This window comes from Stigmatopora argus, chromosome 14 (genome assembly GCF_051989625.1).
Source record: "Stigmatopora argus isolate UIUO_Sarg chromosome 14, RoL_Sarg_1.0, whole genome shotgun sequence".
Lineage (NCBI taxonomy): Eukaryota > Metazoa > Chordata > Actinopteri > Syngnathiformes > Syngnathidae > Stigmatopora > Stigmatopora argus.
Genome location: NC_135400.1, coordinates 3,805,458 through 3,820,244, shown reverse-complemented (window position 1 = coordinate 3,820,244; position 14,787 = coordinate 3,805,458). Strand labels below are relative to the sequence as shown.

Here is a 14,787-nt window from a genome sequence, read left to right as displayed (position 1 = left end):
TATCCTCACCACGGTCGCGAGTGGTCCTGGAGCTTATCCCAGATACGTGCACCAGACGGGGGACACCCTGAATTGGCGTCCAGCCAATCGAAGGACACAAGGAGACGGGAAACCATTCACGCTCACACTCATACCTGGGGGCAATTTAAAGTGTTCAACCAGCCTTCGCTGCATGTTTTTGGGATGTGGGAGGAAACGGAGTACCCGGAGGAAACCCACACAGTCCTGGGGACAACATGCAAACTCCACACAGGTGGACCGACGCTGGATTTGAACCCAGGACCCCAGAAATGTGAGGCCCACGCAAGCCCAAGGAGAAATGCAAACTCCATACAATGAGGACTGACCTGAGATCAAACCCATGACCCCAGAAATGTGAGGCTGAGGCGCTAACTGCCTGAGTATGTGTAATGTAACACATGTATTAAAGGGTTAAACATGTCAACTCTGAGAAACATATTCCATTCCAACTTCATTATCCTCTATTGTGTTGTAAAATAAAAAACGTGCATTCTTTTCTGCCCACGTATGTATTTATAGCTCCAAAGTGTAAAAACATGATTAGAAAGAAGCAGAGGAGTTGATACCACAAAGAAGTAAAAGTTCCCACGAGATTACTGAAATCAATAGATTTGACTTATTGAGCCACAACCCATACTCCTGTTCTTTGTACAAAAATAAAATAAAAAAAAAAGCACAGAAAAAAACTATTTTTCCCATATCACGGTTAGAAAACTAGTTTGTTGCTGAATGACGTCCCTGGTGCATGGTGTCTTCGCACAATAATTCCTCTTCCGTTCATTATTGTTATTTAGGATTATTTAGTGTACTTCATAGTATCATTACTGTGGTGGTAAGCATTTTATTTTATTTTTTTATTTTTATTTTTTTTAGCAAGAACTTCAATAATATTACAGTTAATACGTCTTGTGTAGAAAATTGCCCCAACACAAACACTGCCGATATGAGGCTCTATTTTACTTTGTTTGACCAAGTGATGAACATTCCATTAAGTATTCTGTTACTTTGATCAGAACATTTTAGTGAAGACTGCTTTGACCAGGCCACCCAAAGGTGCAGAGGTTTTTCGGCCTGACTTTGGTGCAGGCAGTCTGGGTTTGATTCCCACTCGGTGCCGGTGTGATGTGAGGGTGAGTGGTTGTCTGTTTCAATGTTTTTCCCCCATCATTGGCTTGCAAACAATTCAGGGTGTACTATGCCTGCTGCCTGTGGTTTCTTGCACCCCCTGCAACCATGAATGCTTCGACCAGGTGAAGAATCATGGGCAGCCAATAAATAGTTGTTAACAGTGACATTTACCCGAAACAAAACAAAACACGGTTATTAACCATGGCATTGCCAAAAGTGCGATGCTACAATTTAAAATGCACGCGTTATTCAATATTAATGTAGTCCAAAATGCTTTTGTGTTGGGCATTCTCTCTCACCCACTTGTGTTATGATGATATGACCTCCAGTTTATATAGTAAAATCTCCTCAGATTCATGCTTTTCAAGACTTACAAGGAAAGACCAACCATCCACTATGAATTTGATTGCTATGGTTAAGCTGGGAGATGGACTTCTCAACACACCTTATAAATAATTGATCGGGTGAAAATGATGTCATTGCAAGAGATGGGCTATAGAAAAACAATGTTGCTTTATCTCTGATACTGACAAGGATAGCTGACGTGCAGCGAAACAGCTGCAGTGTTTCCTAATTATGGGTTATCTTTTTGTGTAGAAGTAGTTGACATGACATTTATTTGACTGGAGCTGACAGACAAAACAAAACTGTGAACGATCTCATGGCAACAAGTTCTTAGCACCAGATTTCACTTGGGAAATATGGAAGCGGAAGGGTTTATGTGACGGTTACTGAACAGAACTCAAATGATACTTTACTCTTCACATTCCCGGGCGTTGTCATCCATACTACATCACCAAAAATCCCCAAACTATCTACTCAAGTAAAAGTACGTTGATGACATTTGACTCAAGTAAATCTACTGGTATTAAAATCTACTCAAAGGAAAAGGTAGCTAATGTAAAATAAAGAATACATTCATTAATCATATGTTCCGTGCATACTTGGAAAGGTTGCTGGAGTCAATCCCAGCTGACTTCAGGCCAAAGGCAGATTACACCCTACGTAGTCACAGGCCAGTAATAGGGTAAAAAATATAGTAATTATTAGTAATCATTATCAATGGCACTGAAAGAGCTAATCTTGTGTCCTACATGCCCCAAAATGTGATGTAGTACACAGTTTATGGGTACATAGAAGGCGCATCCAACAGGGGGGGGCATTTGCCACCATACAGACTGGCTTGCCACCCTAATTGCCACTACAGTCATCAGCATTTATTCATTCATTTTCCATAGATTAGATTATAACTTTATTTAATCCCATATTCGGGAAATTTCCTTGGTTGCACGAGCAAGACAGTAGCAAGCACAGACACAGACCTATCCCTTTTGAAAATGGGCGGTATGGAAGATAAATGAATGAATGAAAAAAACAGTTGTTTTACTTGATAGTAATGCATCCTGTGAGTTCAGTTTTTAATCCTTAATGCTCATAAAGACTTATTTGTGGCCTACCAAGACGGAAAGCAGACTAACCAGTTTGGATCGACGCAGCAGTGAGTCCAAATGCACAAAAGACATATGTAGATAAATTTGTGAAACTTCTGCAACTATTTTAGAAAACTTAATGCTGTTCTCCTTGGTGTGTGTCTGTTGCATTGAAATGATAGCAAACTATATTTTTTGCATTATGTATCTAAGACGATGTAGTGGTTCACTCACCTGACTTTGGTGTGGGCAGCTCTGGGCTCGATTCCCGCTGCTGCTGGCATGATTGTAAATGTGAATGGCCCTCTGTCTCTCTATGTGCCCTAAGGGCGACCAGTCCAGGGTGTAGTCAGCCTTTCACCAGAAGTCAGCTTGGATAGGCTTCCTCAACCCCACAACCTTTACGATGAATGAATGCATGTATCTAAGACCTCGTGTAAAGTTGATATGAAAGCTTCAGATAGCCTCCACCTAGCACGTAAATAATTATTGTTGAAATTCAAGGTTATTGTTGTTTTTCAATGACACTTTTGTTTGCATTGGCAGTTTTTATTGCATAGTATCTTGCTAGTGTCAGTGAGGATATTATAATAATATAAAAGATTGAATGGAACTAAGTACTCTATATCAATTTGTAAATGGCAGCTGTGTATTTTTGAAATTTATACATATGATTTCTTAGAAAACTAAATTCTGCATGTCATTCACACTACGGTTGCATTGTATTAATTGATGTAGATCAAGACATTGATTTGTTAAACACAGTTGAAACAAAACATGCAAATGATTTTAATTTTGTTCATTTTTTTCCAAGTATGGAAATCTGATATTTCTTCAAAGAAATTGTCAAACACATCAAAACTTATCTGCATTTTTTATTGCTTTATCTAAATTGGAGCTGATTGTGTTTAATGTGTTCATAATTTTGTATTAATTCAAAGAAAATCGAAGGCCCTTGAATCGGATTTGTCGCACAGTATCCTATAATTGACTAAAGAATCAATAATCAAGTGTACGCACCAGGTCTATATGGGTTTAAGATTTTTTTAATTACTAAAAATCACTTGCGCCATAAAGTGTTGGTGTTTGTACTGTAATATGTATATTTTATTTAAATATCGCTGCTTGTCCTATTTGGATGTGTGTGCTCCATTCATAGGTCATTTTAAATGGGAATGGTTATATTCAGAAACAGGATTCCAATCCCAATTACGTGTTAATTCATCATCATAACAGCAGAATGCCAAATTACAAGTCCGTAACTATCACTTATTTAGGTCTTTTGCCGAGTAAACGCATCTTATGGAGAAGCACCACCAATTTCGTCATACGCAGTTTCTGGGTGTGATGACAAGTAGGCTCTTTGTTGTTGATGATGACGACAGGGCCTATGTCCGATTATTATTATTAAACGCCCTGACCTATTGAATTAGCATAAAAAGAATCACATGGTCAAATGTTAAAGACTGATATTTATTTCTCATCACAATTAAAATGGGCCATGCTTACTCATCACAGGAAGAAAACAAAACAAAAATGCTGTCTTTCTTTTCACTACTGACCTTGCTGTGTGTTTCACAATGTGAATACTTGCACACTATGAACATATGATAAAAAATACAAGCCTCTACTGTACCTGTTCAGACTTCGAATCCTGTCACCTGCACACCCAACTTAAACTTACTCCTATTTTCTCTCCCGAAATGTTGTACGCGGTATTAGTTGTGTCCACTTTACGTAAATCAGGCTGCTTAATCACCAGAAGTCTTAATGACCTGGAACAGTGTGACATTGTAGAGCACTTGATGCCCATTGTTCCAGGTGTAGAGGACCCTCTCCCTGGGGTTGTAGTCCATCATGGAGATGTGCGAGTATTGATTGTGAAAGGGGATGTCCGTGTACTCGTAGGTGGATGTGTTGGTGTAGTAAGCAAAGTAGATCTTGGCACCGGCGAGGTGAGAGTTGGTGACGTAGAGCGTGCTACAGATCATGAAGGACTCTCCGGCGCTGCGTTTGGGGAAGCCGGTGTCCCACGTCTGCAGCACCTCCAGAGTCTGCGGCTCCAGGCGACCGATGACAATATTCCCGGCTTTGGGGATGGTGGTGTAAACCGCCCACAGGCCCTTCTCGTCGGCCATCAAGTCGATGTCGGAGGAGCCCCCCCAGGAGTAGGGAAAGGTGTTGTTGTAGCCGGCACCGCTCAAGCTACGCTGCACAAGGACGCTCCGGGACCGGAAATGGTACTTGATAATGATATTGCTCTGGTACTTGTTGTAGTACAGCGAGCCATTGTAAACTACATGGCCGGTGCCAGCCCAGGGGTGTGGGAGCAGGTGCTGCACAAAGTTTTGACCTTTCATGAAGTCGCTCATGGTGCGGTACTCCTGGACGCGACGACCCTTGAAATAGCCGTCCATGGACCAAACCTAGGGCAAGGAAAGTAGTGATGATAAGTTAATCTGGGCCCTCCACTTCCAATAACAAGCTATGCTCAACTTTGCCTCGATGTTTAAGCCTTTCAATTTCATTGACGATGATGTGCCAATCATGTGGCATTTAATTATTCTTCTACTGTGAAAAAAAATGAGTTCATCACTTGCCTCCATTTGAAGTGGCAACCAATGAGTTAATGTGACTGGAAGGTGACCAGTCCATTACAGTTACATGGCCTCTGACAGTCTGCAATCAGTTCACAATGAAACAAGGCAAGCCTGTGCTGCGCTCGCTCCCCCCTCTGTTGCTGGGGGCGGTTCTGGGCCCTCTGCAAGACCCTTGCACAGCAGTTTTATTTTTCTGTGTGACTAACACATGTCAGAGTGGGTTCACACGCGGCAAGGTGAAACTTCACAAATTCAGGTAAGTTAGATTATCAGTGGCAGAATTAGCAATCAAGTAGAATGTAGAGTATGATTTCAACTTCTTCCTTATAGGTGTAGAGTAGGCTGGTTGAGCACTCTAAATTGCCCCTAAGCATGAACGTGAATGGTTGCCCGTCGCCTTGTGCCCTGTGATTGACTGCCCACCGATTCAGGGTGTCCTCCGTCTAGTTATCTGAGCTCCAGCACCCCCTGCCAACCTAGCGAGGATAAGCGGTTCTCAAAATAAATGAATGAGTGAATGAATATATCACAATCTAATATAATTTGTTTTTTGTTATTTTCTTTTACCTGTGCTTCCTTTCTTGCTGTACCCATAAAAACCTTCTTGTCTCCTACATCAAACTCCTATGTGGCACATTAAAACTGTTCAGCCTATAAGAACACTCAGATTCCCATTCTTAATGTCTAACCAACTGAACAGGACAGTTTTAAAAGGAAAACTTATTAGTATAGCGCAATTCAACACAAGGACATGCAAAATGCTTTGCCAGATAAAAACTAGTCAAGACACAAAAAAGGAATGGAAATTATAACGCAAATAACATATATTCAAAGGCAATCAAAAGCAAGTCATACCATTGGGTATTGGAACAATAAGGGCAGTTATGAATATATTGTGGTAAACAATAATGTTTTTATCCCTGATTTACATGCCCTATGGGTATTGGAACAATAAGGGCAGTTATGAATATATTGTGGTAAACAATAGTGTTTTTAGCCCTGATTTAAAGGAGCTAATTGTTTAAGGGCACCCCAGATCTTCAGGTCATTTGATTAGAGGTGAAGAGCTTAATAAACGTAATGCTGCATCTACCTAATTTTGTTCTTGGAAAACACACCAAACCAGTTCTAGTCCTAAAGACTTGGGGAGCAGAATTTTGTTGAAACAGACATCAAATTTCAAGAGATGGGGATGCAACTTAGATTCCTAACCTTACAAATGCTCTAGGATGTTACGTCAGGGGAGACGTCGAGGCGAGGTAGGAGGGATTAGGACCCAATCGCGGGGAGGGAGGTGAGGACGAGTCAAATTGTGCTCAAAACCAAAACTTTAATAACTTAAGAGGGACCTTACAAATTAACAAGGACTTGGGAAACGAAACATGAAACCAAACCGGACTAGGGAAAATACGTGGAATTGAGGAACAAGGTAAAGTGGATGCATGTTAAGGGAATTTAGGCAGACGATCCGACAATGACATTAAACTCAGTAGGGTTTAAATAGACAAATCAGGGACTAATTTCGAATCACGCGCAGCTTCGCGAACACAACGGCAAGGCAGGAGGGACAAACGAGAGTCGGGAAAAACAATAGCAGGCTGCTCCTAACATAGGATATCATCTAAGGACGGTGAGGATGCTTACTGCTCCATCATTTCCCCTTCCCACAATCCTACTCCTGCACTTGACTCCTCCCGCTCTCTCCCATTGGCACACTTATGACTCGCAAAGTGCCTAAGGTTGCACCTGGGGAGGCGCAATAGCAGGGGGAAAAGAGAGCTTTCTCAGCAAAGCCTTCCTTACTGTGTTAAGCATAAAATAAACATCTACGCAGCGAGTGCCATTTAATTAAATCAATTAAAGATGAACTTTGTCTTAACTGAAGTATTAAAGACAAAGCAGTGAGCACAGCAAATGCTGCTGAGAGTGCTTCAGGACGACAATGGAGTTGCTAAATTGATTGATTTTCTCTAAGTGTGAATGGGGGAGGACAAAAGTGACTGACTGCAAAGTGTGGTGATGTCTTCTGTTTTATGTGCCAACACAGATCGATTCATGTTTTGCTCCTAGCGGTGCATGAGGAGAGAGGGTCAGCAGAGGACGTGTCCTGCTCAAATTCTGGAACCTTGAGCTCAAGACAAGTTCAAGGGACACAAAAACCTGACCAAAGTTGTGGAAAGGGTTAACGTGCCTTAGGGTAAAGGAATTATTGCACAGAATGTTAGAGAAACCATAAAGGACAGGAAAATGAATAGATGGACATTTTTGAAGAATATACATATGAGGGTGATCAACGGAGCCCAAAAGAACATCAACTACCCCCTACCTAGCCTGTCCAGCATCTACAAATCCCACTGCCTTAGAAGGGCAGGGAGGATCATAAAAGACAATAGGCATCCTGGCTTCCACCCCTTAAACCTGCTGCCCTCTGGAAGGCGCTACAGAGACATAACAGCCAAGACAAACAGACTGAAGGACAGTTTCTTCCCAAGAGCTGTTACCATGCTCAACTCGAGTTCTGCACCTAGGACTTAATTAAGACTTATTGCTTGCCACTTTAGTCACTTTGTACCACTTACCCATGTTGACAAGTACTTATACTACTTATTTATTATGTTGACCACTTATTTTTCTATTACTATTTATTGATTATTTATTTATCATTACTAAAAATTGATTATCTATATGTTTGTCTGTTGTTGAGTCCATAGACTCAGCGAGTGGTTTACTCTCAACAACTTGGCGCTGAACGTCTCCAAAACCATGGAAATCATCCTGGACTTCAAATGAAACAAGGCCGCTCCGCTCTGATGATCTCACTTGGACTACTCATTTATTTGTTTCTCATTTATTGATTATTTATTTGTCTGATTGTTTGTTGTTGTTATTTCTGCACTACATGGGGAAAGCTTTACAATATCATTATACTTGTATAATTACAATAAAAACATTTAATTCAATTATACATGAGCTGTGTAACATCATGCCCGTTAATGCCTTTTTTTTTATTCCACTGAAGAATTTAAGATAATATACTGCACCAATCGGACCCATTCATTTGTTCATTAATTCATGTTCATTTATTTTCTGAACCAATAAACCTGAAAAGGTGGGGGGAAGGGGCCTATCCCAGCTATCTATGAGCACCAAGCGTGGGACACCCTGAATTGGTGGGCAGCCAATCATTTACGCTCACACTCATACCTAGGGGCAATCTAGAGTGTTCAACCAGCATTATTTTGGGATGTGGGAGAAAACCAGAGTACCTGGAGAAAACCGACGCCAGTCTGGGGAGAACATGAAAACTCCACACAGTGAGGACCGACCTCAGATCGAACCCTTGACTCTAGAACTGTGAGGTTGACGCACTAGCCACTCGGCCGGCGGCCACCCTCCATTCATTTGTAAGAAAGCAAAATGAAAGATGACACATTCTCAATCCCAATTATTTACAAATGAAAAAATGAATTATAAGAAAATATGCTATCAACCCATGCACTGCCTGTGCTCAGAGTCTTGCGCCATCCCATTCACCAGTTAAACTACAGAGTTGGTGAACAAAGGGTGTTATTTTAGTTGATTCTTGGTTCATGGTTACTGCTTGTCAAATGTTATTTCGTTTCACGGTCAAGAAAAAATAGATACATTTAGTGTAGTCACGAAATAGCTATGTTAATCTCTGTAGTAGTAGATTACCTCCTATTTTAGCCATTATGTGAGCCAATAACATGACTAGGCCACGAGCCAAAAAAAACCTCCGGCTCATGCCAATGTCATCTGATCCTGCAAATTGCGTTAACCGGTACATTACCAAACGTCATATCTGAACAGCTATAGACAAATAGCCATTCACACTTACACTAAACTTACTTTGAAATCACAAGATTTTGACCATTTGATGCTATATTAGGATGCAGTGGCGGTCCGTGCATTTTCTCATAGCGCCTTCAACGAATCAATCCAACCCTCAAAAACTATTTTATGGCTACAAAACCTTGACTGCAGCTACAGCTGCGACACATAAAAAATAATCAATAAATCAATGCACAAAAATGGGGTAAAATCCACTTCCTAGAAGCATTTAATGATTAAATACAAATACTGGAGCTTTTTAGACATCAGAACCGGGCCCGGAGTATCATTTCCCCGGGAAAAAGACAGCGATGAACTTCGATACGTCCATATACATCCATACGCGAAACGGCAAAAAATGCACTAAAATGGGATAAAATCCACTTCATAGCAGCCATTATTGATTAAATACAAATACTGGAGCTTTTCAGACATTACAACCGGGCCCTGGGAGTGATTTCCCCGGGAAAAAGACAGCGATAAACGTTGACGCGTCCATATGCGTCCATATGTGTCCATATACGTCCATACGCGAAAGGGCCAAAATTGCACTAAAATGGGGTAAAATCCACTTCCTAGCAGCATTTAGTGATTAAAAACAAACACTGGAGCTTTTCAGATATCAGAACTGGGCCTAAAATTGAAATATTATTTAGGAATATAGCCATATTTTACTCACCAAAAATCCTTTTTAACTGTACACAATATCCATCCTCCTTTGTTTCTTCCTTCTTTTCTATCGCCATCGAACCTAATGCTGAAAGTCGAGCCTGTCCTGTCGTATTTCTGGCATAGGCCGTCTTGAAAATGGCTTTAAATCAACACAACAATATATTTGCATGTGCAGCTAGCTCCAGATACAGTTTAGTAGCTCTGGCTAATCACTAGCCAATCATAATTGGTGAAAGCGATGACGTATCCCTACGCCTGTGACAAGGCAATGACGTATCCCTATGCCTGCAACAATACATTGTGGTGTTGCCAACTCGAAATCTGATTGGTTAAAGCAACAGTCTTATCGACGCTTGTTTAATGCAGCAGAGCCCGCAGAACTGATTGTGAAGGTTTTTAGGCAGATTTCTGACCCTGGCATCAAATAATGGCTGAAATGTGATTGGTTAAATCAGGGGTCGGGAACCTTTTTGACGAAGAGAGCCATAAACAATTCATATTTTCAAACATTATTCCTTGAGAGCCATACTAAGAATTTAAAAGTAAAAATACATGAAATGTGTGCAATTTATTAATCATTTCACCACTTTGGAAGTAAAAAAAAGTCTCTGAATTCTTTTGAGTACATTTTTTCACTGTTGCTAATCAATGAGTATCAATCAGAGTGTGCATGCAGAAGAGTCTAATGAAGAAAAATTAGGATTAAAAAGGTGCTAGAGATCGTGTCGGCGCCACATTGCCGGCGTGACGCTCCCATTGGTGTGTTCGGGACTTAGGTCTCTCACCAGTGGTTCCCATATTTTACCACAGGTTAGCGGAGAGCCATATACACCCATCAAAAGAGCCACAAATGGCTCCCGAGCCATAGGTTCCCTACCCCTGGGTTAAATGCTTCAATATGAAAACACACATCTGGAAGCAGTGCAACCAGGGGGAAAAGCAATGAAAGGAAGCTAACAGACAATTTGGAATTATTTAATAAGTATTCATGGACAAAATATAATATATGATTCAGATATTTATTAGGCCAGCAGAGAAGGCCTTGAAAGCCCTGACGGCCCGCCACTGTCTAAATTACCCCCAGGTATGAGTGTGAGGGTGAATGGTTGTCTGTCTCCTCGTGCCCTGCAATCGGCTGGCCACCAATTTAGTGTGTCCGCCGCCTCGTGCCCAAAGTCAGCTGGGATAGACTCCAGCCCCCCGCAATCCTTGAGAGGATAAGCGCTTCAGAAAATGAATGAATGAAAATGAAATTCAAGCTCATCCTTCCCTCCATCATCCATAAACTGACTGAATGACTGTTTTCTATATCAACATGTCCAGGGGCACGCACGCTAATTACCTTAGCCATTTTGAAAACTCGAGGGCAAACAACTCATTTGTTCAGCCATTGATGATGATGGCATGATTTATTAGCTTGGGCCGCAGGGACAAAGGAGCAAAGGGAGGAGGTAAATGGATCCATTAGTGATCATTGGGTTGCAGAGAAATATTTCGGATACATTTCCAACAGAAGTTAAGGTCAAACTTCAGCACTTTTCTCCTGAAGTCCCACTAATTTCCTTGAATTTATGTTCATAAGATAGAAAAGGCCAACTTAAATTTGCGTTAATTTCTTACTTGGAAATTCCTAATGTAAGATTAAGGGATCTCCATTTTACACCTTCCCTCCCTTTGCCTTTTAAATTTTGAGTCCACTTCAATATTTACCCGGGGATTTAGATACTTACTCGGTTGTCGGAGCTGGGGATCATTGTATCTGTCATCCAGGAGCCAAACCTGGACCCCGAAGCGCGGACCGTGATGGGATTACTGACACCAGTGAGTTTTCCACAGCCTGCAGGTCAAAAGAGAGATAGAAAGAGGAAGGTATGAATATTAATAGATGGGGCCGGGAAGCATTTGAACTCTTTCAGCAACATTGACGATGACAGACGTCCAATCATTGGACTTTTCATCAATCTGTCTTTAGTTGAATTTGTTTTTTAATTAATTAGAGGCTTTGTAATGAATTAATCACAATGTAATTGCATAGGAATATAATAACAACAAGCTTTTTTGTTTTACTTGGAAGGATTTTATGGTAGATAGGATTTTAATCAGCATTTCAAGGCATTTCAATACAAAAATATAAAAACTATTCCTTTAATGCCATTTTAGACATTTGAATAACAAAAAAATAAATTAAAAAGGCAAAGTACAGATTTTTCTTCTATAAATGGTCATTTGAGAGGCATAAAACCCCAATTAACCCTTGCTAAATAAATTCTGTTCTTTTGGTGGTCCCCAACCTTTCCTCTCATATATTGATGTACCTTTTAAAAAAAAAAATTAATGAGCTAATTTCATTAGATTTCTCTATTTCTGTAAAGTTAGTTTAACTAATGCATCAGGAAATTCTGTGCTGCTAAAGGTTCCGTGTTATTCAAAGTTTCCATGATGGGACCAGAAGAGAAATATTTCTTATAATCACATGTATTCTTTCATTGCTTTAAAATGATGTGTAGCTATATGTAGGTTCTTAGCTATTTTTTGCTTTGGAAAAAGAACATCTGTGGAATTTACGCTTTTACATAACTAATTCGGCGGCCTGGAGGAACGAGTGGTTAGCGCGTCGGCCTCACAGCGCTGGGGTCCTGGGTTCAAATCTAGGTCACGTCCACCTGTGTGGAGTTTGCATGTTCTACCCGGGCCTGTGTGGGTTTCCTCCGGATACTCCAGTTTCCTCCCATATTCCAAAAACAGGCATGGTAGGGTGATTGGACACTCTAAATTGCCCCTAGGTATGGATGTGAGTGTGTATGGTTGTCCGTCTCCCTGTGCCCTGCGATTGGCTGGCCACCTATTCAGGGTGTCCCCCGCCTCTGGCCCGGAGTCAGCTGGGATAGGCTCCAGCACTCCCCGCGACCCTAATAAGTATAAAGCGGTTCAGAAAATGAGAGATTAGATAACTAATTCAGTTACCCCAGCAGGGGGGCCCAAAAGGAGACGGAAAGGTTTCTCTGTTCCTGGCTATTGTGATGAGCAAGGAAAGTTCACATCTTTTCTTCTCAACTCATCTCCTTGGATCAGGTCAAGACTTGCGTTACACCCAGTTGTTCATTTGCATATAGTCTTAAAGGTTGACATGCTTTGAGACCATGGCCCTCTCTGGAAGCCACTGAAGGCTGGAAGGAGAGGGGGCCCGGACTGGTCTCTATTGTCCAAATATTCTGTCTGTGTGTTTTAACTTGCATTATTGTTCTATGTTCTGTTTTCACTTTGTTTTACTGTCTTAGAAACAAGTTTGTACCTTCTTCTGTCCACTTGAGAGAATAAAAAAAATTGCGAATAGAAGAAGGCGTTCTAGCTGTTCATTGCAGCACTCCCCAAAAAATAGCTCTCTTCTACAGACCTCAAACTTAATAGTTCATATATGTTTCTATTTTTTTTCCTCACTGGCTGAAATTGACTGCAAAATCACACACAGATGACTAGAAAGGGAAGTCTTATTTGCATTTGTGAGAATTATTGCAGTGTACTCCAGACAAAGTTTTACTCATGGGCTGCCATCGAAAGCAATGTCTTCTCGTAACAAACTCATTTAAGGAATATTAATGTATTTTTTAAGTGCCACATGATTCGACATCTATCATCGTCAGTTGCACTGAAAGAGATCATCATCATCATCATCATCACCGTCATCACCATTCATCAACATCATCATCATCATCATCATCATCATCATCATCATCATCACCACCATCATCACCACCATCATCACCATCACCATCACCATCACCATCACCATCACCATCATCATGTATCAGCCTTTTGTTTGTTTCATGCTGTTAATTCATTAGCAAAGGGAAAACAATCAATTATTCATTGTGACATTCTAGGAAATCTTCATAATTTAATTTGATAATTTCAGTGGGTGACCAGGGTGTAAATGTTTTACATCAGAATATTTATCTATTTAATATGCTCATCCAATCAATAATTTAATTCTGCCCCGCGCCAATCACACTAATTGCCTATAGGCACACAAGTGCTGTATTAGAATTGGACAGTATGCAATTAAGAATTCATTGAGCTCCCAGCAACGGTCATTTGCATGCGAGTGCATACCCAGCTTCTGCATGCAGGAGTGGAGGCGTGTCTCAAGCAGCAGCACCCGCTGGCGCAGCTCCTCATAGTCGTAGGCACCCATCTCCTCCTGGATGGCCATCAGAACCAAGGACAGATTTCTCACCTCCTCGCGAAGGAGGAGGATCATCTTTGTGTCCGATTTGTATTGATCCAGTACGGGCAAGCGACGGAGAAGCTCGCTCATCTTGTCTTTCAAATCCTAAGCAGTCAGGGGAGACATTTATTCAGCTTCATGTGTTTGCATTTTTAGTCACAGTCACTATGTGTTAGATTGATAGCGGAGTGGTTCATATGCAGAAGCTGTAGGTCCATTCATATATTTTTTTTCATTCAAAACAACAGAGAAATCAGTCCAACAACTCGCAATTATCCCAAGACGTTCTGCTTTTTGTTTGTTACTATGTTTTATGTCATTCACAACGATAGGCATCAAAATTATTTCCATTGGGATCGATGGTATTGAATGAATATATTTCAGTGCCAATGATGGCGGTAGTCGCCCCATTTTGACTGGGAGGGGAGAATAACTGAATGTTAAAGCATTTATTATTCAAGAATTTTTCAAACATTGAAAAAATGACAGTAAAATCCAAGCATTTTCAAGGATTTCATGGACCCTGAAAAAATAAAACTATATAAATGTGCACAGGTAATTAAAGATAATTAAATTAAATAATTGGTAAAAATAAAATGATTAATTTTTAAATAAAGAACCACAATCTCTGGCTATTGCATCTTAATAACAATCTAAATTTGATTTACTACAAAAAAATAGTATTCAATTATTTGCCTACCAATGACATCATTCATACATTCATCATCCGTATTGCACATCATCGCAAGAGGTGCGGGGCTAGCTGGTGAAGCAAAGTAACATTTAACATGTAGGAGTAATCGTCAAATAACAAACATTAAAGTTATTAACTTCCAAAAGAGCTGTGTCTGTTTTCTCA

General features: G+C 40.6%; 1 protein-coding gene across 2 annotated transcripts in view; it reads right to left on the bottom strand.

Annotated features, from left to right (window-relative positions):
* Window positions 1-4,033: 4,033 nt before the first annotated feature.
* Window positions 4,034-14,787, bottom strand: part of olfm2a (olfactomedin 2a) — a 90,930-nt gene continuing 80,176 nt past the window's right edge. For both annotated transcript variants that reach the window (XM_077618967.1, XM_077618968.1), the window contains 3 exons: window positions 13,814-14,033; window positions 11,434-11,540; window positions 4,034-5,005 (listed from right to left, as the gene is read on the bottom strand). In XM_077618967.1, the coding sequence (XP_077475093.1) occupies window positions 4,331-5,005; window positions 11,434-11,540; window positions 13,814-14,033 (1,002 nt within the window). In that variant the 3' untranslated portion in view covers window positions 4,034-4,330. The remainder of the gene's footprint in view (window positions 5,006-11,433; window positions 11,541-13,813; window positions 14,034-14,787) is intronic.